At 43.1% G+C, this 26,301-nt stretch overlaps 1 protein-coding gene across 1 annotated transcript in view; it reads left to right on the plus strand.

The window, feature by feature from the left end:
• The window catches only part of LOC126465293 (zinc finger protein 541-like), a 677,038-nt gene that overhangs the window by 298,370 nt on the left and 352,367 nt on the right, over window positions 1-26,301 (plus strand). Inside the window, exon 4 of the mRNA XM_050096299.1 lies at window positions 2,814-2,963. Coding sequence (XP_049952256.1) covers window positions 2,814-2,963 — 150 coding nt within the window. The remainder of the gene's footprint in view (window positions 1-2,813; window positions 2,964-26,301) is intronic.

The following is a 26,301-nucleotide window of genomic DNA, read 5'->3' on the forward strand; positions in this document are numbered from 1 at the left end:
CCGAGCGGTTCTAGGCTCTTCAGTCTGGAACCGCGCGACCGCTACGGTCGCAGATTTGAATCCTGCCTCGGGCATGGATGTGTGTGATGTCCTTAGGTTAGTTAGGTTTAAGTTGTTCTAAGTTCTAGGAGACTGATGACCTCAGATGTTAAGTCCCATAGTGCTCCGAGCCATTTGAATCATTTTTTTGTATGGATACATGTCGATTTTTCTTCGCAACTCCGTGACAAGTGCTTCATGACATCCCACATTCCTGAGATAACCGTCGAACAGACTTTGCAGTAGAGGCCAACAATCGCTTCTCGTCAGTCACTTTTTCTTCCGATAATGACGGCCGTTCGCCGCTGTGAAGATCCAACACCTTTACAGTGCTTCCCATCTTGTTCACTAATTTTCGTATGCAGTATTTAGACGGAAATGCTGGTCACCAAGCAGTTCAATAAATTTGCTGACGTGTCTTAATGGAACGAGTAATCCAATATTGTTCCACAAAAAAACACGCGCTCTTCGAAAGAATAGCGATACATTGTCACTAAACACTTACACTGACAAGTGAGCGCCAAGCCACAGCGACGCGCGGAAACACACTTTTGCGTCATTGTTGCAGAGTGCAGTGTTGCAACGTCAAGCGTCACAGATTTCACTGTGATTTCAGCAGATTTGCTACAAGTGTATGGGGCACCTTTCGAGTGCGAACACCGTGTATTTAACTAATTAACTGATTCCTAAAGTACCGAGAGATTCGAAGCTGTTTTATACATGGGTGTTCGATCTTCAAAGAACTAGAGATGGGGGTATTACTGGTTACAAATTAAACTACAGCTGCTGAGTTTAATTTACGACACCGCTATAGCCGATAGAACGAGCCTGGGAGCACTCGCGCCAAATGACGCAGCCGCTGACACACGCCTCCAAAGCAGTGTTCGCTCTCGCCCCCAACGCTCATGCTCCCCGGAGCAAAGGCCGAAACTAGCTGCTCTGTAGGGCTGTAAAGTGAACCGGCCTAGTGTAAGGAAGCTGCTCTATGAATTCTTTATAATTAACCATTTTACATATAAACTAGCTGCAATACCCGGCGTTGCCTGGGTCAGAATATATTGCACCATTGATGCCGTGAGGACCATTCTCCCTATCAGATACACTCAAACGTATAGTCCATTAAACGTAGGATGAATACAGTGTTGCCGCCCGGTGTAGCCGAGCTGTTCTAGGCGCTTCAGTCTGGAACCGCGCGGCCGCTACGGTTGCAGGTTCGGATCCTGCTTCGGGCATGGATGTGTGTGATGTCCTTAGGTTAGTTAGGTTTAAGTAGTTCTAAGTCTAGGGGACTGATGACCTCAGATGTTAAGTCCCATAGTGCTCCGAGCCATTTGAACCATTTTTGAATACAGTGTTTATTAAATTAATTAATCAAAGAATGAGATAAAATATTATGATGTAAATAAAACGGGTCAGTATCAAAAGTTACTTAATTTAATAAGAAATTTAATTTTATTGTATATACATATAATATTTTCATTTTTTCACAACACATGCTTATACACTATATTTGTAGTTTTATTGTTCGGACTGTAAATGAACAAGTTTTGAGGTGATACAACTCGTGAGCACACGACGTACAGTATGTGATCAAAAGTGTCCGGACACATGGCTGAAAATGACTCGTGGCACCCTCCATCGGTAGTACTGGAATTCAATATGGTGTAGCCCCACCCTTAGCCTTGAGGACAGTTTGCACACTCGCAAGCATACGTTGAATCAGGTGCTGGAAGGTTTCTTGGGGAATGGCAGCCCTTTCTTCGCGGAGTGCTTCACTGAGGACAGGTATCGATGTCTGTCAGTGACACCTAATAGTGATCTGTAGGAATCAGGTCAGGATTCTATGCAGGCCAGTCCGTTACAGAGATGTTATTGTTGGCAACCGTTAGTGAGTTGTTTCAGTCTTTTCCTAACCTTGAAGCGAGTTAGTTTTCTGTATTGTCCAGTGAAAGAACATAGCAACAACAGTGTATTTAAGTGAAACAACATAGTAACTGTTGTAGTTTGTAGATTATTTATGAAATAAGGATGGCTTTCAGTGACCGTTAGTTTTATCGTTTTTTCAAAACTAAATTCTCTACAACTGCTGTTGAAAGCTTTGTGCAATTATCTGGAATTCAAAAAACAAAGTGAGCCAAGTAGTTAATAAATTAGAAATTTTACGAAATTACGTCTTTACTTCTCTGGATGTTCTGGAAAACTGCTGCAGATACATACTTGGCTGGGACATGTTTTGCCGGCCGGAGTGGCCGAGCGGTTCTAGGCGCTACAGTCTGGAACCGAGCGACCATTACGGTCGCAGGTTTGAATCCTGCCTCGGGCATGGATGTGTGTGATGTCCTTAGGTTATTTGGGTTTAATTAGTTCTAAGTTCTAGGCGACTGATGACCTCAGAAGTTAAGTCGCATAGTGCTCAGAGCCATTTTTGGGACATGTTTTATTAGGTTCTCCAGATCAATAACAACAAAATAAATATACAGTTTTGCGATTGCTTCATATTAGCGATGTTGCTAAATTTCAGACAAAATCTTTTATTAGCCGTAACTCTGTAACGAAACATTTACGGACCTATATTTGTATGAACTTTTTTCTTTAGTTTTATTTGTAGAATAACATACTAATATTGGATGCCATGAAAAAGTGTATATAATTTTTCTTTTTTGATATTCTGCGCACACCGTTAAACCTTCCTGTTTATTTACGTAGTGTGTGCTGATTTTTGTTGAACTGAGACGTTCCACAGCAGCTGACCGGTCTGATGTTGATGTTGACAGGTAACGGCGGCGCGACGGCGACGTTCGACCTGTTCGACTCGGAGAGCGCGCACGACCTGACGCTGTCGCCGCAGACGTTCACGAGCTCCACCGAGGCGTTCATCAACGACAACTCGGACAGCCTGGGGGTGCCGGGGGACACCGACACAGGTACCCGCCCACGCCTCAACTATTCATGTCCCCGGAACGGCGCCCCCGCTTAGTTGGCAATCGACACCTGTTGCCGGCCCAGCACCTCGCGTTTAATTCAGCAGTACACCTGCTACCAGCCCAATGAGCCGACCCCTACCGTCTCTTGTGCCTGCAACCCGCATGTCGCTGCTCTGGCCGAATCGCTCCCATCTGCACGCGCTTTTTATCGCAGCAAATAGCCTAACACAACCACGTAGTTAATTTTTATTGCTGTGTAACAACACGAACAATGTAATCATTTTGAGGTCGATGCTCTTTCCTTGGCGCGTTTGCTTCCTAATATGTATTAAGTAAATATGGTTCTCCCTTGAATGAACACAGTGTCTCTTGTTCTACTAATCGTACATGTTTCGGAGAAGTTTCTCTATCTTCAGTGGTTATTATTTACTACCATACGACAATATACAAAAAAATATGCATTGAGATAATTATCAGGTTTTTGAGATTACGGTATTTACATTACTATAAGTATTGAGGAAAATATTAACATGAAGAATATATGCCTTGTTATTACATACTGGTGTTCACAGATCTATTTGGTATTTAGAGAACATCTGCAATTAATGCCTTCTAGAATGTCTTCTGCAATTAATAATCGCTTACCATTCTTTTGTTATGTAATTTCTTATAAGTTTTTAATGCCTAATATGGTATTATCGGTTTTCCTTACTTCATTTTTTTCTTGTTCCAAAAAAAATGATAGTCAAATAGCAGATCTTTCTTTGCAAAACGACATAACACGACATAGTGCTAGATAAAGAAGGAAATAACCAATAATATCATATTAGGCCCTAAAATATTGTGAGAAATTACATAACATAACAATGATAAACGCTTGTTGATTGAAGATGACATACAGGAAGGCAATAATTGTAGCTGTGCTGCAAGTACCACCGGCCGGGGTGTCCGGGCTGTTCTAGGCGCTACAGTCCGGAACCGCGCGACCGTTGCGGTCGCAGGTTCGAATCCTGCCTCGGGCATGGATGTGTGTGATGTCCTTAGGTTAGTTAGATTTAAGTAGTTCTAAGTTCTAGGGGACTGATGACCTCAGAAGTTAAGTCCCATAGTGCTCAGAGCCATTTGAGCCATTTTTGCAAATACCAGGCAGACTTGTGAACACCAGTAGGTACGATTCGTAAAAATAAGATTTATATTTATTCCTCATTTTAATATTTCTGTCAGTACTAAAGGTAATTTTTTAAAAAAATGATAAACATCATAAAGCATAAGTTCTTTATATATTGAAGCTTCCTGGCAGATTAAAGTTTGGAAGGTAGAAGGCGAGGTATTGGCGGAAGTAAAGCTGTGAGGACGGGGCGTGAGTCGTGCTTGGGTAGCTCATTTGGTAGAGCACTTGCCCGCGAAAGGCAAAGGTCCCGAGTTCGAGTCTCGGTCCGGCACACAGTTTTAATCTGCTAGGAAGTTTCATATCAGCGCACACTCCTCTGCAGAGTGAAATTCTCATTCTCTTTATATATTGTTCAAAAGATAATAAATTAAACCACTGAAGATGGAGAAACATCTCTAAAACATGCACGGGGTCTAAAACAAGAAAAATTGTATTTGCTCAAAGCCGAACCACATTTTCTTATGATAAATAATCTATATTACTGAAAGACTGAAACATTCACGTGTATATCCGGTTCTAGTTACAGGCTGCCTATCTACTCGTCCAACGGCTTCCAAGGGCAACAAAATTTTGGTTTTCAGTGTCCATATTATTTTAAAAAAATGGACGGAGCGAGGTGGCGCAGTGGTTAGTGTGGTGTCACCGCCAGACACCACATTTGCTAGGTGGTAGCCTTTAAATCGGCCACGGTCCGTTAGTATACGTCGCACCCGCGTGTCGCCACTATCAGTGACTGCAGACCGAGCGCCGCCACACGGCAGGTCTAGTCTAGAGAGACTCCCTAGCACTCGCCCAGTTGTACAGCCGACTTTGCTAGCGATGATTCACTGTCTACATACGCTCTCATTTGCAGAGACAACAGTTTAGCATAGCCTTCAGCTACGTCATTTGCTACGACCTAGCAAGGCGCCATATTCAGTTACTATAATTACTTCAAGAATGTATTCTGAACAGATAATATTGTGAATCATGTACCGTCAAGAGCGACGTTCATCATTAATGGGTTAAAGTTAAGTATGAAACTAATTACGTCCACTTTCTGAATTCCCATTCCTTGTCATGTTCCAGACCTCATGTCAGTATAGTTCTTCACTCCTCACGCCAGCCTGCGTGAGCTAAAACGCTTGTATTTCGGCCTCCACTCGTAACACGGTGTTGGCTCTTCTGCTAACACAAAAGTTAGCACACTGGACTCGCATTCGGGAGGACGATGGTTCAATCCCGCGTCCGGCCATATTGATTTAGGTTTTCATGCAGGGATGGTTCCTTTGAACGGGCACGGCCGACTTCCTTCCCTAGTCCGATGAGACCGATGATCTCGCTGTTTGGTCTCTTCCAACAAATCAGCCAACCAATCTATCATAATGGATGTACGTTTGTTTGTTTCACATCTTCTCCTAAACCACTGGACCAGTTTCAACCGAACTTGGTTTACGTATCACTCCACTGTGTGGAGAGAACCGCTGTGGGGGTAACAACCACCTACCTGTCAAAGGGTTGCGTGTGAGAGTGAAAAAGTACACTACTGGCCATTAAAATTGCTACACCACGAAGATGACGTGCTACAGACGCGAAATTTAACCGACAGGAATAAGATGCTGTGATATGCAAATGATTAGCTTGCCAGAGCATTCACACAAGGTTGGCGCTGGTGGCGACACCTACAACCTGCTGACATTAGGAAAGTTTCCAACCGATTTCTCATACACAAGCATCAGCTGACCGGCGTTACCTGCTGAAACGTTATTGTGATGCATCGTGTAAGGAGGAGAAATGCGTACCATCACGTTTCCGACTTTGATAAAGGTCGGATTGTAGCCCATCGCGATTGCGGTTTATCGTATCGCGACATTGCTACTCGCGATGGTGGAAATCCAATGACTGTAAGAAGAACATGGAATTGGTGGGTTCAGGAGGGTAATACGGAACGCCGTGCTGGATCCCATCGGCCTCGTATCACTAGCAGTCCAGATGACAGGCATCTTATCAGCATGGCTGTAACGGATCGTGCAGTCACGTCTCGATCCTTGAGTCAACAGATGGGGACGTTTGCAAGACAACAATCATCGGCACGAACAGTTCGAAGACGTTTTCAGCAGTATGAACTATCAGTTCGGAGACGATGGCCGCGGTTACCATTGACGCTGCATCACAGACAGGAGCGCCTGCGATGGTGTACTCAACGACGAACCTGGGTGCACGAATGACAAAATGTCATTTTTTCGGATGAATCCAGGTTCTGTTTACAGCATCATGATGGTCGCATCCGTGTTTGGCGACATCGTAGTGAACGCACATTGGAAGCTTGTATTCGTCATCGCCACACTGGCGTATCACCCGACGTGATGGTATGGGGTGCCATTGGTTACATGTCTCGGTCACCTCTTTTTCGCGATGACGGCACTTTGAACAGTGGACGTTACATTTCAGATGTGTTAAGGCCCATGGCTCTACCCTTCATTCGATCCCTGCGAAACCGCACATTTCAGGAGGATAATGTACGACCGCATGTTGCAGGTCCTGTACGGGCCTTTCTGGATACAGAAAATGTTCGACTGCTGCCCTGGTCAGCATATTCTCCAGATCTATCACCAAGTGAAAAGTCTGGTCAATGGTGGCGGAGCAACTTGCTCGTCATAATAGGCCAGTCACTACCCTTGATGAACTGTGGTATCGTTTTGAAGCTGCATGGGCAGCTGTTCCTGTACACACCATCCAAGCTGTGTTTGACTCAATGACCAGGCGTATCAAGGCCATTTTTACTGCCAGAGGTGGTTGTTCTGGGTACTGATTTCTCAGGATCTATATACCCAAATTGCGTGAAAATGTAATCACTTGTCAGTTCTAGTATAATATATTTGTCCAATGAATACCCGTTTATCATCTGCATTTCTTCTTGGTGTAGCAATTTTAATAGCCAGTAGTGTAGCTTAACTCATGACATGCAAATAGGCAGACTAAGTTCAGCCAGTATTTCAGAATGACACGCCTAGTGACTTCGTCAGCAACTAAAAAAGAAACCTATCTACAGCTACTTTATTAAAGCTCATGGTTCTTGCAGCGATTTCATTTCGATATTTATGATCAGTGCCACTCCTTACAGCCAAGCCATCTTATAAGCTAAGCTACGCAAGTAGATCACTAGGAGTAAATAAAAGCGAAACGCGTCTGAAGTAATTCTCTCTTAAATTGCAGCTCACGTAAGGCGCTTGAAACAAGTAGCAATTGAACGAAGAATTTTTTTAGGTAATGGCACAAAGTGTTATTGCTATGAATGTAGAGGTGTTGACAACAACATTAAAATCTGCGCAAAACTGAAAAGCAAAAGATATATTGTAATAATGTAGAGCTAAAGATTGCGGGACACTTTATTAGGCGGTTGACTGTTACATCTGTAGCACGTGTGTTGGAAGCAAAAAGTTACATAAAAGAATTTGGAATAGGCCGAAGTAATAGTCATTTTTACAAAAGATAGGTTAATGCAATTTGATAATAACAGAAAAAATTGCTTCATACTTGTTGAAAATTTTGCGCCAGAACTGTTTCCATTTGAGTGAAAACAACAGCGAAACTTCTATATTTTTGAGACAGATAAATGAGTTTTTGAAGAAAACACTTGTTTCCACCAGCTTATGGATTTCCATTTAGAATTTGCCGATATTAGTGAAAAGCTACGGAATACAATAAAACATAGATGATACCACTTTCACGCTATATTAGCAGATATGTGTATGAATGTAGAATTGTGATAACCAAACTGAATGACTCGTAACTGTTGAGTTTACTTGTTTATTCATGTGGACAATCTGTCGACTTAAGAAAATATTTACCGAACATAAATGTGAAAATATCAACTCGTGAGATGAAAATAATATCTTTTCAGAAAGAGAGTCCTATCCAAAGTAAAAGTGTTATTAATCACTGAACATTAGCCAAGGTGAATTGTTTCCATTACACTGGTACCAATTTATGTTGTGTCCATTATGACGGCATCTATATTGACACATAAAGGGGAAGCGTTGTTTCCAAAAATCCCGAGAAGTTCTCGACCGATTTATTTCAGATTTTTAGATGATGCTCTAACGAGTTTCGAATGGACACGGCTATGTATTTTTTTAAACAACAGTGAAGTTTTTCTGTTAAAAATGACAGCGAGAAAGATAATGCTGTGCTGTGAGAATGTGCAGTGTCGTTATCTTTCTCACAGTCGATTTTAAGTACGGTAGCAGGGCGTATAAACCATTAGACAAACTTCCTGGCAGATTAAAACTGTGTTCCGGACCGAGACTCGAACTCGGAACCTTTGCTTTTCCCACGCAAGTGCTCTACTGTCTGAGCTACCCAAGTAGACTCACGACCCGTCCTCGGCGCTAGAGCACTTGGCCGCGAAAGGCAAAGGTCCTGAGTTCGGGTCTCGGTCCGGCACGCAGTTTTAATCTGTCAGGAAGTTTCATATCAGCACTTATTCCGCTGCAGAGTGAAAATTTCGTTCTGCATTAGACAAATTTTACCTTCTGTAAGCAGTCATACCCGTGGTCTAGGGGTAGCGTTTTTGATTCATAATCAAAAACGCCTTCGGTCCCGGGTTCGATCCCCGCCACTGCCTAAATTTTGATAAATAATCAGCATTGGCGGCCGAAGACTTCCGGCATAAGAAGTCAGCCTCATTCTGCCAACGGCCTTGTCAAAGAGGGCGGAGGAGCGGATAGAGGTTCAGGGCACTCTCTTGTCCTAGGGGTGGGAAATTGCCCCTAAAGGCGGAAGAATCAGCAATGATCAACGACATGAGGATGCAGAAGGCAATGGAAACCACTGCATTAAAGACACGTAACGTGTATCCACAGGACATGTGGCCTGTAATTGAAGAAGTTGTAACGCTGCCGCCCTGCTCGGACGCACGTTAGCTCTATAAAGCCTGTACTGCAATAAGGTCACGGGCTTCACCTTATAAACAAGGATTTTAGTACATTAGTTGACCGCGTGTACCTAATAGAAGCAAGATCGGACTTATACTCAGTCAATAACTACAGTGATGCATCAAGCAAATGTAAAGTATAATTACTCTTTCGCACGGACAAGAAGTACACACAGTAGATGCTACCTATAATTAATAATTCGGTCGCCAGCCTACTTAGGCAATGAGTGAGTTTTTCCTTGTACAAGTGGGTGCATGTACAAGCATAACTACACGTAGTAACGTTGCGTTATATGGCAAAGTTTGGAACCAAAAAAAATCCACTGAACTAAAGTTTTCTCCTTTTGTATTAATTTGGACGAGCTAAAATTACACAACACCACACAGTAATGATTACTACGAACTGCATTTTGTATGTTGAGCAGACTGAAATCGGGCATAGATTGCCCTAGCATCGACAATCTTGAAAGTACACACACAATATCACTATTAATGATGGAAAAACACTAATACACTTAGGATTAATATAGACTTAGCTTTACTGGTCAAATCTGATCAACACATTTCAAGGTTTGAAAGAATGGACAAAAGAACGGGGGGGGGGGGGGGGGGGGACCCTGAAACTGTTATGGTCGTTAAACTGAAACTATTAAGTACTGAAGGCAAATTAACACTCAAAATTATCAATCTATGGATAACTACTCTTTTGTCTTACTTCTGAATAATTTAACTGTCATTATTTCTGTCTCAAATTAATTAAATAACATCGCTAACTCAATTCAAAAAACTCTCCTCCAATTTAGTCATGCTTTTGTTCTTTACCAACATTTGCAATAACACACAGAACTTTAGACTCCTTTATGGCATAGATTAATCTGCTGATAATTTTCATTAACACTAACATTAAACTTTCAGTTCAGGATACTCGGGTTGCACAATACGAGGTAAGGACCCTGTCTAGGTCAGTGATCAGGATAAGTCACGGCTAAAGCAATGCTGGTAAAAGTCACGTTATTATTGAACAGTCAGAAACATTTTCGACACTGGTCCACACAGATACACTTCTAAAGATGAAATAAATGTTTGACCTGCGCAAGTCGATGCGGCGGATGGCGGGCAGCGAGATAGCGAGAAGCACGGCACACATGCAAGCACGGCTAAGGCTCTCACTGCAGCGGCACTTTCCTTCTTCTTAGCGTCGTTATCTTTCCAACTTTGTGCCTCAGAATATAGCCATGCCAAGTAGTCGTCGGAATCGGTTCATCCGAGGCTCAATGGAATCCACTTTTCCTGGGTAGCCTCCTCGGTACAGTACGTGTACTTCCGAACGATGCCCAACTCCGACTGTTGCTCGCCTCCGACTGTAATACTGTGCCCGTTGTGCCGAACCGCGCCAGTGTGCGTTTTCCCGCCTCGCCTGCCTCCACCTTTTCCCGCTCCCCTACAGGTAGGGTATTCACCACAGGTTTTCTACTACACATATCCTAATGCATTACCTACGTATGGACCAAGTGTATAAATTACAATTTTCACACCTTACAATAGTTTTAACATTAAATACACTTTCCTTTGATTACCACATTATTTGAAATCTAACATAAATCATAATATTCATTTCAAAAGTTGCTCACAGTCTCTTTAACATAACGATACGAACCGAAAAAAAAGTTCAATACATTGCTTACATTAATTTATCTAAATTCATAAAGAAAAAAATTATTATATGTACAGTTGTCGTTACAAAGTGTCATGATGATCTCTTCATTGGCAAAAGATTCCGGAATAGTCCCCCATTCGGATCTCCGGGAGGGGACTGCCAAGGGCGAGGTTACCATGAGAAAAAGATTGAATTATCAACGAAAGGATAACGTTCTAAGAGTCGGGGAGTGGAATGTCAGAAGCTTGAACGTGGTAGGGAAACTAGAAAATCTGAAAAGGGAAATGCAAAGGCTCAATCTAGATATAGTAGGGGTCAGTGAAGTGAAGTGGAAAGAAGACAAGGATTTCTGGTCAGATGAGTATCGGGTAATTTCAACAGCAGCAGAAAATGGTATAACAGGTGTAGGATTCGTTATGAATAGGAAGGTAGAGCAGAGGGTGTGTTACTGTGAACAGTTCAGTGACCGGGTTGTTCTAATCAGAATCGACAGCAGACCAACACCGACAACGATAGTTCAGGTATACATGCCGACGTCGCAAGCTGAAGATGATCAGATAGAGAAAGTGTATGAGGATATTGAAAGGGTAATGCAGTATGTAAAGGGGGACGAAAATCTAATAGTCATGGGCGACTGGAATGCAGTTGTAGGGGAAGGAGTAGAAGAAAAGGTTACCGGAGAATATGGGCTTGGGACAAGGAATGAAAGAGGAGAAAGGCTAATTGAGTTCTGTAACAAGTTTCAGCTAGTAATAGCGAATACCCTGTTCAAGAATCACAAGAGGAGGAGGTATACTTGGAAAAGGCCGGGAGATACTGGAAGATTTCAATTAAATTACATCGTGGTCAGACAGAGATTCCGAAATCAGATACTGGATTGTAAGGCGTACCCAGGAGCAGATATAGACTCATATCACAATATAGTAGTGATGAAGAGTAGGCTGAAGTTCAAGACATTAGTCAGGAAGAATCAATACGCAAAGAAGTGGGATACGGAAGTACTGAGGAATGACGAGATACGTTTGAAGTTCTCTAACGCTATAGATACAGCATTAAGGAATAGCGCAGTAGGCAGTACAGTTGAAGAGGAATGGACATCTCTAAAAAGGGCCATCACAGAAGTTGGGAAGGAAAACATAGGTACAAAGAAGGTAGCTGCGAAGACACCATGGGTAACAGAAGAAATACTTCAGGTGATTGATGAAAGGAGGAAATACAAACATGTTCCGGGAAAATCAGGAATACAGAAATACAAGTCGCTGAGGAATGAAATAAATAGGAAGTGCAGGGAAGCTAAGACGAATTGGCTGCAGGAAAAATGTGAAGACATCGAAAAAGATATGATTGTCTGAAGGACAGACTCAGCATACAGGAAAGTCAAAACAACCTTTGGTGACATTAAAAGCAACGGTGGTAACATTAAGAGTGCAACGGGAATTCCACTGTTAAATGCAGAGGAGAGAGCAGATAGGTGGAAAGAATACATTGAAAGCCTCTATGAGGGTGAAGATTTGTCTGATGTGATAGAAGAAGAAACAGGAGTCGATTTAGAAGAGATAGGGGATCCAGTATTAGAATCGGAATTTAAAAGAGCTTTGGAGGACATACGGTCAAATAAGGCAGAAGGGATAGATAACATTTCATCAGAATTTCTAAAATCATTGGGGGAAGTGGCAACAAAACGACTATTCACGTTGGTGTGTAGAATATATGAGTCTGGCGACATACCATCTGACTTTCGGAAAAGCATCATCCACACAATTCCGAAGACGGCAAGAGCTGACAATTGCGAGAATTATCGCACAATCAGCTTAACAGCTCATGCATCGAAGCTGCTTACAAGAATAATATACAGAAGAATGGAAAAGAAAATTGAGAATGCGCTAGGTGACGATCAGTTTGGCTTTAGGTAAAGTAAAGGGACGAGAGAGGCAATTCTGACGTTACGGCTAATAATGGAAGCAAGGCTAAAGAAAAATCAAGACACTTTCATAGGATTTGTCGACCTGGAAAAAGTGTTCGACAATATAAAATGGTGCAAACTGTTCGAGATTCTGAAAAAAGTAGGGGTAAGCTATAGGGAGAGACGGGTCCTATACAATATGTACAACAACCAAGATGGAATAATAAGAGTGGACGATCAAGAACGAAGTGCTCGTATTATGAAAGGTGTAAGATAAGGCTGTTGCCTTTCGCCCCTACTCTTCAATCTGTACATCGAGGAAGCAATGATGGAAATAAAAGAAAGGTTCAGGAGTGGAATAAAAATACAAGGTGAAAGGATATCAATGATACGATTCGCTGATGACATTGCTATCCTGAGTGAAAGTGAAGAAGAATTAAATGATCTGCTGAACGGAATGAACAGTCTAATGAGTACACAGTATGGTTTGAGAGTAAATCGGAGAAAGACGAAGGTAATGAGAAGTAGTAGAAATGAGAACAGCGAGGAACTTAACATCAGGATTGATGGTCACGAAGCCAATGAAGTTAAGGAATTCTGCTACCTAGGCAGTAAAATAACCAATGACGGACGGAGCAAGGAGGACACCAAAGGCAGACTCGCTATGGCAAAAAAGGTATTTCTGGCCAAGAGAAGTCTACTAATAGCAAATACCGGCCTTAATTTGAGGAAGAAATTTCTGAGGATGTACGTCTGGAGTACAGCATTGTATGGTAGTGAAACATGGACTGTGGGAAAACCGGAACAGAAGAGATGTGGTGCTATAGACGAATGTTGAAAATTAGGTGGACTGATAAGGTAAGGAATGAGGAGGTTCTACGCCGAATCGGAGAGGAAAGGAATATGTGGAAAACACTGATAAAGAGAAGGGACATGATGATAGGACATCTGCTAAGACATGAGGGAATGACTTCCATGGTACTAGAGGGAGCTGTAGAGGGCAAAAACTGTAGAGGAAGACAGAGATTGGAATACGTCAAGCAAATAATTGAGGACGTAGGTTGCAAGTGCTACTCTGAGATGAAGAGGTTGGCGCAGGAAAGGAATTCGTGGCGGGCCGCATCAAACCAATCAGTAGACTGATGACAAAAAAAAAGAGCGTGCAGAAAGCAAAAAGGGCATAGAGGATGCTCCACTGAACGATTTGAGGGAGGGAACATGGGTTCGGAGAAGCAAGCTCAAGGAGATAATATGAATAAAATCGTGTTATTGTGTACTTTTTTAGTTAGGTTAGTTAAAGTCCTGCAAATACTATCATTGACACAATGAAAGTGCCATTTGTACTGTATCCTACAAACTGTGCTGAAACTGACGGTCATCAGTGACAGTGCAAGCATGACATCGGCGAACAAGATTCTGACGCACCCTGACAAACATCCCTGGTGTGTTTCGTTTCTCATCACAGGCAGCTACATTTTTCGTAACTGACTCCATCTTCGTGTCCACAGGATCTCAAACACAAGTGACTTTAGATATCCCCAGGGGCAATGATTAATGGGTTTTCAGGTGATCTCGCAGGCCATGGAATAAGACCTCCCATTCGAATCCAGCGACCAGGAAAGACAGCGTTAGGTTGGTTGCGGATATACACTCTGAAATGAGGCGGTGCACCATCTATCCAAATCCTCTCAGGTACAGGTGGCCATTCAGACGGCCAGGTAGAAGATACGGCCCAGTGAGATAGTCGCCTACTATGCCGCCAACAATATAGATGTAAATAAACAGCACATTACGTGTAAACTTGTACATATATTAGTTGCAAATAATCTGGAAAACATTAATGCTAGACAAAGCGGGAGACAAGTTTACTTTCATATCTCCTTAATCTGGCTTCTTCGACCCTACAGTCCCTACCTCAAATTGTTCGGTGGACCATTCTCTCTATGTCCCGTTACATTTTTGCACGCTCTTACGGAAACACCCTGTATATTTCTTCGAACATATTATTTTCAACTCTTCGTACATATAATTATAAACAAAAAATTATATACAACAACGTGTTGTTTTGTGTTCTTAGTTCCAGTTGGGTTTAACGGCAAACCCGTGTACAAACCCGTATATTAGAAAATTACAATTAGAATTCCGCTATGCAGTAGTGAGACGTCTACTGCTTTGTAGCGCTAGTCTTTTGCAGATGAAAACCATGCGAAATAATGTCAATGAAGCTACTATACTCATATATCCAGAAGCTGGGGAGGTCTATGTCGTAGTGCTAATACCAATGTTGCCAATAAATGAATCAAGTTTCATATCAGGAACAATAAAAAAGGCTCGAGAACCAGTATTAAAATACACTGCAATTGATTTACGACCAGAGCGTTTTTAACATGGTCAGTTGATGTGCCCTCTCACCACACAGTATCGAAAGTTAAAACTATAATTATATTTTAAACAATTTTATACACTACAATATATATTAGGACAGATATGCCTTGAAAATGTGCTGGTTTTTTTCTTCCTTGCAGTCGATTTTAACTATGACGGTGGGGAAATTAAACAATACGACAAATATTTCGCATGATCAGTTTTATGTTGCCCTTTCACGAACAGGTAGTACGGAATTTATTCATATTCTATATGATTTAGTATAATTTCGGTTTCCGAACGCGCAAAGTGGGCGAAGTGTCAACGAGGAGCCCAAAAACTTACGTTCTGATAGAATTCCTAGGGATAGCCCAGATTAGGACGTATATCCCATTCCCGTACATACTTAGTAATTGCGAAGCATTGCTAGGTTCACATGTATGAAATAAAGTGAACGCATTTAGCATGGTATGTGGAGTACTCGCCAAACATCTAAAAACTAAAACATGAAAAGAAACCGATTTTTGATTTTATAAGATGTTTGCTCCTCTGAGATGACTCTGTGAAACTGAATATTGGCTTTTAAATAACACTGTGGTGGGTAGATATTCAGAATGCAGATCTTACATTTTGAAGAACTACCTAATGACACAACTGGACACAACGAAACAGTAAGAAGAGATGATTAAAGAACTTCGGGTATGTACTGTACAAGAAAATTTAAAAGGAAACCAAAGGATATGGAATCATCACCTGCAGAGAACGTATCCAAAATATTGTCAATTAGATTTAAAAAATTCAAACCAAAAGGCTGTAGAGATGCTGGGAAACCAAGGGATAGATGGGGAGTGTAACAGGCAATTAGTGGCTTATTACAGGGACTCGAAAAGCAGAGTACAGTTATATGAGGTTTTGACTCTATGGGCATTATCAAATGCATTAATTACTATTAGCCATGAATTAATAATAGATAACTTAAGTTGTTCTTTTGACGAGATATTCAATTCTCGGCTTCTCAAGTTTCTCGGTCTCCCTAGTTGGAGAGGTGGCGGTGCTTTAGGACGTCACACACGGAAGAGAGATGAACCCTGTGTCAAGTCCCACCAACACACACTCTACAATGATACTTACGAGAAAGTGCTAGCTTTCTGGTTGTCAGGAATGCTGGTGATCAGACACTTCGAAATACGGAAAGGAAGTAGCTCGGATGGTAATGCTAGACCTAGTTTCTTTATTTACCGCGATTAATTGCATATGGCGGAACACTGTCTCGAAGAATAAATTCTTCAAGCAGAGTTTGTTTCAGACTGTAAGATTCCCTCTTAGTCTTTATACGCTAGTCATAACTTCCTGAATTTATGCTGTATTGTGACAACGAATATTGCCTTTATTATATTCAAATAGCACTAAATTATAATCAACATGCCTTACTACAGGCATATAGTGCATGAATAGGCCGGAAATGACCAAAACAAGTCACACACTTGTAATCTAGTGTGATACTGACTGCGTTGTTACGTAACAAATGGTTCTGAGCACTATGCGACTAACTTCTGAGGTGATCTCTCTGTTTTGTAACAATAGCAAAAAATACCTCTGCATAATGACATCAATAGCGCACAAAAATAAAAGATATAAAACAACAGCCGTGTTTCTTGATTCATTTCGTAGAAGTTGCCAACTGTTTAAAAAACAATCTACTTGTCACGTTAAAAAGCGTCATTTTCGTCGAATGATTGTTTGCTTGCCGTAAAAGCAGCGTTGGAGTAAACACTGTTTTTTTGTACCATTGCATAGTTGAAATCGTAACTGCACAAATTTCAATTTCGTTTTGCCTTTTTTTCTGGCACAGTCTGAATAGGATAATTTTATGAAAAATAAAAACAATATTGATAGGCATACAAACATCTGAAATCGCAAAACGTAACTTCCAAAAGAACAGTTGGTACTAGTGTAAGTGATAAATATCAATTTGTGGCGTGTACTAAAGAACGTAAACAAGTTATCGTTAAGAAGGAGACGCCTGTTGTCTATTGTATAGGTTAAATGCTTGTTTTACTTCATCGTTAAATTACACTGAATTTCAAACAAAAACCAAACGCACTTATTTTCTGCCCACTTTCTGCGCAGAATTTCAGCTACAACATTGTCAACTTTTTGGATTCACGGACCTTGGAACTACACACTTAATAAAGTAATATTATCCTTATCATTCTCCTGTAGGTTTCGAAAAGCTAGTTAATTTACAATGTTATAATGAATTTGAATGCCGGTAGTAGTTACTCTTACGTAACTCGTTGAAAACTCATAAAAGCTTAAAATACCCAACCGAGATGAGAAAATTCTCTAAAACAACGATTAAACTGAAACGTATGCTGCATTTCTTCATTTGAAATTTACGTTTTTTGTATAACTGGTATATAAAACTAGCCGGTTGCTAAAAGGGGCTAAACCAACAAAACTAATTATTTTTAAATTAAAATTTATCTGCATGAATTCTATGGAAACGTACCGAGCAATTTAAACGGAATGATACGAATATAGCGTAATTTTTCATTGAGTAAATAATGTAGCTCTGTTTATAAGATAGTCAAGCGATTTTTTTTCCGATGCTGCCGGCCGCGGTGGTCTCGCGGTTCTAGGCGCGCAGTCCGGAACCGTGCGACTGCTACGGTCGCAGGTTCGAATCCTGCCTCGGGCATGGATGTGTGTGATGTCCTTAGGTTAGTTAGGTTTAAGTAGTTCTAAGTTCTAGGGGACTGATGACCACAGCTGTTAAGTCCCATAGTGCTCAGAGCCATTTGAACCATTTCAATTTTTTCCGATGCTATTTAACAAATACACTCCTGGAAATTGAAATAAGAACACCGTGAATTCATTGTCCCAGGAAGGGGAAACTTTATTGACACATTCCTGGGGTCAGATACATCACATGATCACACTGACAGAACCACAGGCACATAGACACAGGCAACAGAGCATGCACAATGTCGGCACTAGTACAGTGTATATCCACCTTTCGCAGCAATGCAGGCTGCTATTCTCCCATGGAGACGATCGTAGAGATGCTGGCTGTAGTCCTGTGGAACGGCTTGCCATGCCATTTCCACCTGGCGCCTCAGTTGGACCAGCGTTCGTGCTGGACGTGCAGACCGCGTGAGACGACGCTTCATCCAGTCCCAAACATGCTCAATGGGGGACGGATCCGGAGATCTTGCTGGCCAGGGTAGTTGACTTACACCTTCTAGAGCACGTTGGGTGGCAGGGGATACATGCGGACGTGCATTGTCCTGTTGGAACAGCAAGTTCCCTTGCCGGTCTAGGAATGGTAGAACGATGGGTTCGATGACGGTTTGGATGTACCGTGCACTATTCAGTGTCCCCTCGACGATCACCAGTGGTGTACGGCCAGTGTAGGAGATCGCTCCCCACACCATGATGCCGGGTGTTGGCCCTGTGTGCCTCGGTCGTATGCAGTCCTGATTGTGGCGCTCACCTGCATGGCGCCAAACACGCATACGACCATCATTGGCACCAAGCAGAAGCGACTCTCATCGCTGAAGACGACACGTCTCCATTCGTCCGTCCATTCACGCCTGTCGCGACACCACTGGAGGCGGGCTGCACGATGTTGGGGCGTGAGCGGAAGACGGCCTAACGGTGTGCGGGACCGTAGCCCAGCTTCATGGAGACGGTTGCGAATGGTCCTCGCCGATACCCCAGGAGCAACAGTGTCCCTAATTTGCTGGGAAGTGGCGGTGCGGTCCCCTACGGCACTGCGTAGGATCCTACGGTCTTGGCGTGCATCCGTGCGTCGCTGCGGTCCGGTCCCTGGTCGACGGGCACGTGCACCTTCCGCCGACCACTGGCGACAACATCGATGTACTGTGGAGACCTCACGCCCCACGTGTTGAGCAATTCGGCGGTACGTCCACCCGGCCTCCCGCATGCCCACTATACGCCACGCCATCGCTCAAAGTCCGTCAACTGCACATACGGTTCACGTCCACGCTGTCGCGGCATGCTACCAGTGTTAAAGACTGCGATGGAGCTCCGTATGCCACGGCAAACTGGCTGACACTGACGGCGGCGGTGCACAAATGCTGCGCAGCTAGCGCCATTCGACGGCCAACACCGCGGTTCCTGGTGTGTCCGCTGTGCCGTGCGTGTGATCATTGCTTGCACAGCCCTCTCGCAGTGTCCGGAGCAAGTATGGTGGGTCTGACACACCGGTGTCAATGTGTTCTTTTTTCCATTTCCAGGAGTGTATTTACTCACGTTTTAGATTTAATACGACATGCTACATCTGACGCAATACATTATTGAGCCTCTGGACGTTTCTTCGAATCCATAAATTTCAAATCGTATTCGCCAACTAAATATTTCCGATCTTTAAGAGAGGCTGTAATCATAAAGTAAAATACAGCTCCTTTGACAAGCCGATAATACAGAGTGAATCACCTATCACTTGCACAGCAGATATTTCGAATATGGAAGCCGCTCTTGATATCCAGTTTTCACAGAACTTAATTGTAAACAAGGGCCCGTATTTGCAGCCTGTACACGGAATTTGAAACGTTTGCGAAGGTGCAGTTATTTACATCAGTTATAAATTTTTAAATGGGACAATCCCTATTGACAGTAAAATCCTAAAAGTAGCGTAAATAAGACAGTCAGTGGTGTTTGTTGCAGGGAGCTAGTGCAAGTAGTTCACGAGTTATCGTATTGCGAACGTTGTAAACACCGACAGCTGTTTGTTCTATCCTATTGCTTAGACGCTAGGCGCCGACGTTATGTTTGTTTACATTGTGGTGTGTGTACACTGCAATTGCACAGCGACGGTCGTGCCAGTTAGTTTGTGATAGTGGACACAGTAGAACAGGGCCAGTGTGGAAAAAGGGGACTCGCTCGTACTTAATGGTAAATGTAGGAAGAATTCCGTTCGTTCGTGTACCGTGTACGCCGAGAAATAACCGAAAAGACATCAACCGTCGTGACAATTATTTGTGAACGTTTTTCAAACAATCACAGGCATGTGGTAGTGTGACGCCTAAGACACGCAACTGAACGAAACGTGTGACTGTAGGTGAGGGTGAAATTCATGTTCTGGCTGCTATAGCAGTAGAACCGCGAAGTACGAGGGTAATCCCAAAAGTAAGGTATCCTATTTTTTTATTAGTACAGAACTCTGTTTGTGTGGCAGTTGGCCATACCGCTATGTAGAGTGCTTCACGCGCTATGTGTAAACATGCGCACGCCGCGCTAGGGCGCTGTCTTGGCTTGGCAGCCGTTGAGAATAGAGCTACCGTTGGATGTTATCGCCAAGTGCGAATTGCGCGCAGTTATTCGGTTTTTGAACGCAAAGGGCACTGCGCCGATTGAAATCCATCGCCCATTGACGGAAGTGTTTGGCGAGTCGTGCATGGATGTCAAAAATGATCGTAAGTGGTGTAGAGAGATCGCAGCTGGTCGGACCGAACTTCACGACGAACAAAGAAGCGGGAGACCGTCAATTTCTGAGGAGACCGGGTTGAAGTTTGAGTAAAGCATGCTTGAAGATCGGCGGATCGCCCTGGATGATCTCTGCACGTTGGTTCCTGAGATTTCCCGAAGCACCGCTCACAGAATTGTAACTGAAACATTGAACTACCGGAAGGTGTGCGCAAGATGGGTGCCACGCTTGCTGACTGCGGCAACGAGTTGATGCTTCCCGCGCATATCTTCACTGCCTTGCAGCCGAACAGGACAACTTTCTGGACTCAATTGTCACGGGTGACGAAACCTGGGCATACCACTTTACACCTGAGACCAAGCAATAGTCACGCCAGTGGCGGCATCCTTCTTCGCCAAAGCCGCGGAAATTCATACGAACACAGTCTGCGGGTAGAGTCATGACAACCGTTTTTTGGGATCGGAAAGGGGTATTGTTGGTCAACTTTATGCCCACTGGGACCATAATTAATGCTGACAGGTACTGTGAGACTCTGAAAAAACTCAAACGGGCAATTCAGAAACGGAGAACAGGAATGTTGAGCAAGGGCGTACACATTCTCCATGACAACGCTCGCCCACACATCGCTCGGGAATCCATTGCTCTCCTGTAACAGTTTCAGTGGAACGTAATCACCCACCCACTCTACAGTCCAGACTTGGCGCCCAGTGACTATCACCTGTTCCCTAAGTTAAAAGAACATTTGGCCAGAAAGCGAGTCAGCTCCGACGACGAGGTGAAAGAAGAGGTTCATAACTTTCTGAACAGCATGGCGGCGAGCTGGTATGACATGAGCATACAAAAACTGCCACAGCGTCTACAAAAATGCATCGACAGAAATTGTGATTATGTCGAAAAATAGCTAAATGTTCAAGCTGTAAACTGATGTAAACCATTGTAGAATTAAACAGGTCAATGTCCTTATAAAAAATAGGAGACCTTGCTTTTGGGATTACCCTCGTAATTACCGTGCAATCGCACGAGGAAGCGGCATGAACCAGGCAATTGTACTAAGCGTTCTCCATCGTCAGAAGTTCCATCCCTGTCGCATGTTTCCACGAAGTGTTGCATTGGAATGAATTTGCGAATCGTATGAACTTTTTTACATGGGGATTAAGATACGATACTCGGGACGTTTCACGTATCTTGTTTGCGGATGAAGCAACATTTACTAATCACGGCGAAGTAAATCGCAGAAACATGCGCTATGGGATTATTGTCAATCCCCGCTGGTTTCCTAATGTGGAACATCAGCATCTAAGGAGTGTTGTGTGGAATAGTGCACCATCATCTCATTATGCCCGTTGTTCGTAGAGAGATCACCGAATTCGCGCAAGAATCTCAACCTCCTAACGGACCATCTTCTACAGATATTTATGAGAGATTCCCCTTCAGACTAGGAGGAACCTGTGTTATCAACATGTTGTTTGTCCCGCCCATAGTGCACGAATTACGACTATGTGTCTTCAGGGATTGTTTCCAAATCGATGTATTGCATGAAGAGGACCTGTACGAGGGGCGTTTGAAAAGTCCGTGCAAAAATAAAAACTACTTACGTATTTGGGGTAAACCTTTTTTTATTTTTCGACATAGTCTCCTTTTAGACTTACACACTTCGTCCAACGCTGTTCTAATTTGTTGATCCCTTCCGAATAATAGAAATTGTCTAAGTCTGCAAAATAGCTATTAGTTGCTGCAATCACCTCCTTCTTTGAATAAAATCTTTGTCCCGCCAATCATTTCTTCAAATTGGGGAACAAATAGTAGTCCGAGAGAGCCAAGTCCGGAGAATAGGGGGGATGTGAAACGAGTTGGAATCCAATTTCCATTAATTTTGCGACCACAACTGCTGAGATGTGTGCTGGTGCATTGCCGTTATGGAAAAGGAATTTTTTGCGGTCCAATCGCCGGCGTTTTTCTTGCAGCTCGGTTTTCAAACGGTCCAGTAACGATAAACAATCTTCATCTGTAATAGTTTTACCGTTTTACAGAGAGTCGATGAAGATTATCCCTTGCGAATCCCTAAGGACAGTCGCCATAACCTTTCCGGTCGAAGGAATGGTTTTCACCTTTTTTGGTGCAGATTTTCCCTTGGTAACCCATTGTTTAGATTGTTGTTTGGTCGCATGAGTATAGTAATGTATCCATGTCTCATTCACAGTGACGAAACGACGCTTAAAGTCCTGCGGATTCTTCCTGAACAGCTGCAAACCATCCTTGCAACACTTCACACGATTCCGTTTTTGGTCAAGCGTGAGCAATCGCAGAATCCATCTTCCGGATAGCTTTCTCATGTCCAAATGTTTATGCAAAATATTATGTACCCGTTCATTCGAGATGCCCACAGCACTAGCAGTCTCACGCACCTTAACTCTTCTGTCACTCATGAGTATATCATTGATTTTATCAATGATTTCTGGAGTCGTAACCTCCACAGGGTGTCCAGAACGTTCAGCATCACATGTGCCCATATAACCACAGCTAAAATTTTGAAACTGTCCTAATCGAAGGTGCAGAGTCACCGTAATATTTATCAAGCTTCCCTTTAGTCTCCTGAGGCGTTTTGCCTTTCATAAACAATGTTTAATCACCACACGAAATTCTTTTCGTCCATTTTTTGACAATCACTCGATTTCCTTGATTCACACGAATGCCAAACACAAAGAAATAGACCAATATGGCTGAAAGTTGGTGTGTGTTCTTTCCAAAGATGCTACTAACTAAACATGACCGCGATACGCGCCGGTGTGCCATCTCTCGGACTTTGCACGGACTTTTCAAACGCCCCTCTTACCTAGGTTAGCTCGCTGCCCAGATCTGACGCCGTTGGAGTTCCTTTCTGTGGAGAAACATGACAATATCTACAACGTTGTACCAGCGACCTCAGATGATATGAAACGGCATATTACTACTGCCTGCGCTGTAATTTCCTCTGAAATGCTAGAACATATGTAGTAATCGTTGCATAGCAGACTGCAAACATGTATTGACGCTGGTGGTGGTTATTTTGAGTGCAGGCTTTGAGGGTACATATTACTTTACGTGTCAGACCCCATAGATGCACTGTATTCACATCTGCTTGTCCTAGGCCATCTGTTTAACAACACGACACCACCTAAGACATATTAACATCAATGTAAGGCAGCATATCTACAACCATGCCAAATTCACTTTCGTTTGTGCTACCATGTGGAAAAAACAACTGTCGGTATTAGCAATGTTCAGATTACGATATCTCTTAAACTGCTTGGACTAGACCTGCAAAAAATACCACTGACATTCTAATTTACTGTAGTTTTGTTGTGGTACTGTCAATAGGCATTGTCCCATTAAATTATTTGCACCTGTTTGTAAATAAATACATATTCGAAAGTGAAAACACTCTCTGGATAAGTTGCAAAAGCCTGCCTATCATTCCAATTTGTGAAATCCTCTTGTCAGTGTCGTCTTCCTTTCCCGAAACATTTGGAGGGTAAGTTTTTGGTGATCCACCCTGTATGAAGAGGCGGAACTGTGCATTAGTCTAATGCAAAACCCATGGGAAATAGTTAACAGCAGAATACCTATGTATTAAAGAGCGGTTCAGTGCATTATTATTACGCATTTCTAAGAGAGAGTCTTCTATTTTCTTGGTAACTCGTGCTTATTCTTCCGTTGTTATCCGAGAAAGAAATCATCCTTAAAGCTGTATGTCGTTATTATTAGCCTTAACATTTCCCAGAGGCATTTCTCAAACCTGTTTTCTGCCAATTAAAGTTAGCATGAGGAGCAAGCGCCGTAAATATTTGTTTGCGAGGGACTCGATTTGAAAAGTTAAATTACATAATCTTGTGAATACTCACGTCCTACGATTTTTCCACTCCTTCACATTTTAATGGAGAGCGCTAAATCCGGTTGCAGCCCTCCTGAAATTAGATGTTTCCTTCATCGGACTTGACAACTCACTTAGGCAGTGCGGGCCTACTTCAAGAGGGGGGGACATGAAAAAGTGAACGCAAGCTTGCAAAGAATGAGTCCCCCCTCCCGAGGAGAGCTTGTTACCGGGAATAATTACAAAAATAACGAGGTTGAGCATTCAGCGTATCGTCAACTAGAACTCAACTGCAGATGAGAAAATTCCTGGCGCCTGGCGCCCACATTTCGCGGGTTGTTACTCCCGCATCTGGCATCTTGAGACGGCGAAAACATACGTTAGGACGGGCTGCTTCTTGCTGTATTATTTGCAGTCGTCATTGACTTTAGAGGAAGAACATAAGTAACCTCATCACTAAAACATATGCTCCATAGCACTGCAGCATAGTTGTGTAAATATATAGTGTTATCACGAATTGCTGGACAATTTCATAGATCACGCTTTTAGGAACTCCTGTCTGAAATAGGGAAGCTTGAATTCCCGATGTTGGCATTTCATTTTATAAGCCAAATAGAGGAAAGTCTGTAGGGTAATATGGAGTAAAGTGTCCATTCTAAGGGAGATGGAATTTTCACGTAACCATGGTTATTGACAGAAGGTTGCCGCTTACATATTTTGAATCTACATATTTTACTATTACATGAAAGGCAAAGAAAATTTATTTTGAATAGGAGCAGTAAGCTCAAATGGTTCAAATGGCTCTGAGCACTATGGGACTCAACTGCTGTGGTCATCAGTCTCCTAGAACTTAGAACTACTTAAACCTAACTAACCTAAGGACATCACACACATCCATGCCCGATGCAGGATTCGAACCTGCGACCGTAGCAGTCGCACGGTTCCGGACTGCGCGCCTAGAACCGCGAGACCACCGCGGCCGGCGGACCAATAAGCAATTTTCTGAAGACTTACATAGTGGCCTCTGTCGCCTGTCTAAAGGGGTAAAGTGGCCAGTGCAGACACGCAAGAGGCGTTCAATATGTAATGCACTACGTTTTTTCACGAGCAATTTCGGTTCAAAAATTGCGGAATTTGTTCTGAGATACCGCGGAATATTCCCCCTTCAATCCCTGTAGTTTCATGAAATTCCGATAGGCGGCGGCGCTGTAAGAAGCCTTGAAAATGGCGTTCCAAGCAGAGAGTTCTCGTTGAGTTTCATTTGTCGGAAAACCAGAGCACCGCGGGTATTCATAGGCGCTTGCAGATCGTCTGCGGAGACCTGGCAATGAAGAAATACAGGTGAGTCTTTGAGGCATCTGCCATCACCGTAATGGGCCGCGCAGACCTGTCCAATCCCCCACGGGCCGGCCGGCCTTACACAGCTGTGAGTCCTGCATTGTTATAACGTGCGGACACTCTCATTCGAGATGTACGACGGATGCAAACGAACTTCTCCTTCTCTGTGATAGCGAAAGGCCTCTCAGAAGTCTGCGCACCCGAGACGAGTTCACAAAACTTCATTGGACTCTTCTTCCTGAGGCCGGCCGGTGTGGCCGAGCGGTTCTAGGCGCTTCAGTCTGAAACCGCGCTACCGCTACGATCGCAGGTTCGAATCCTGCCTCGGGCATGGATGTGTGTGATGTCCTTAGGTTAGTTAGGTTTAAGTAGCTCTAAGTCTAGGGGACTGATGACCTCAGATGTTAAATCCCATAGTGCTCAGAGCCATTTGAACCATTTGAATCTTCTTCCTCTTCGAACCAAGAGCAGGGATCTCTCACTTTCCGACTTCCATCTGTTTGGCTCAATGAAGGGTACACTCCGCGGGAAGCAGTACATTTATGATGGGGAGGTTATTGCTGCAGCAAGACCAGTAGAGTGATACCATGCGGACCTACAGACCTTCAGAGTTTATGATGTAAGGAAGTCGCACTGAACGGATATTATGTTGAAAAATTGGGTTTTGTAGCCAGAGAGTAGGACATAA

The sequence above is a fragment of the Schistocerca serialis genome, chromosome 1, assembly GCF_023864345.2.
Source record: "Schistocerca serialis cubense isolate TAMUIC-IGC-003099 chromosome 1, iqSchSeri2.2, whole genome shotgun sequence".
Lineage (NCBI taxonomy): Eukaryota > Metazoa > Arthropoda > Insecta > Orthoptera > Acrididae > Schistocerca > Schistocerca serialis.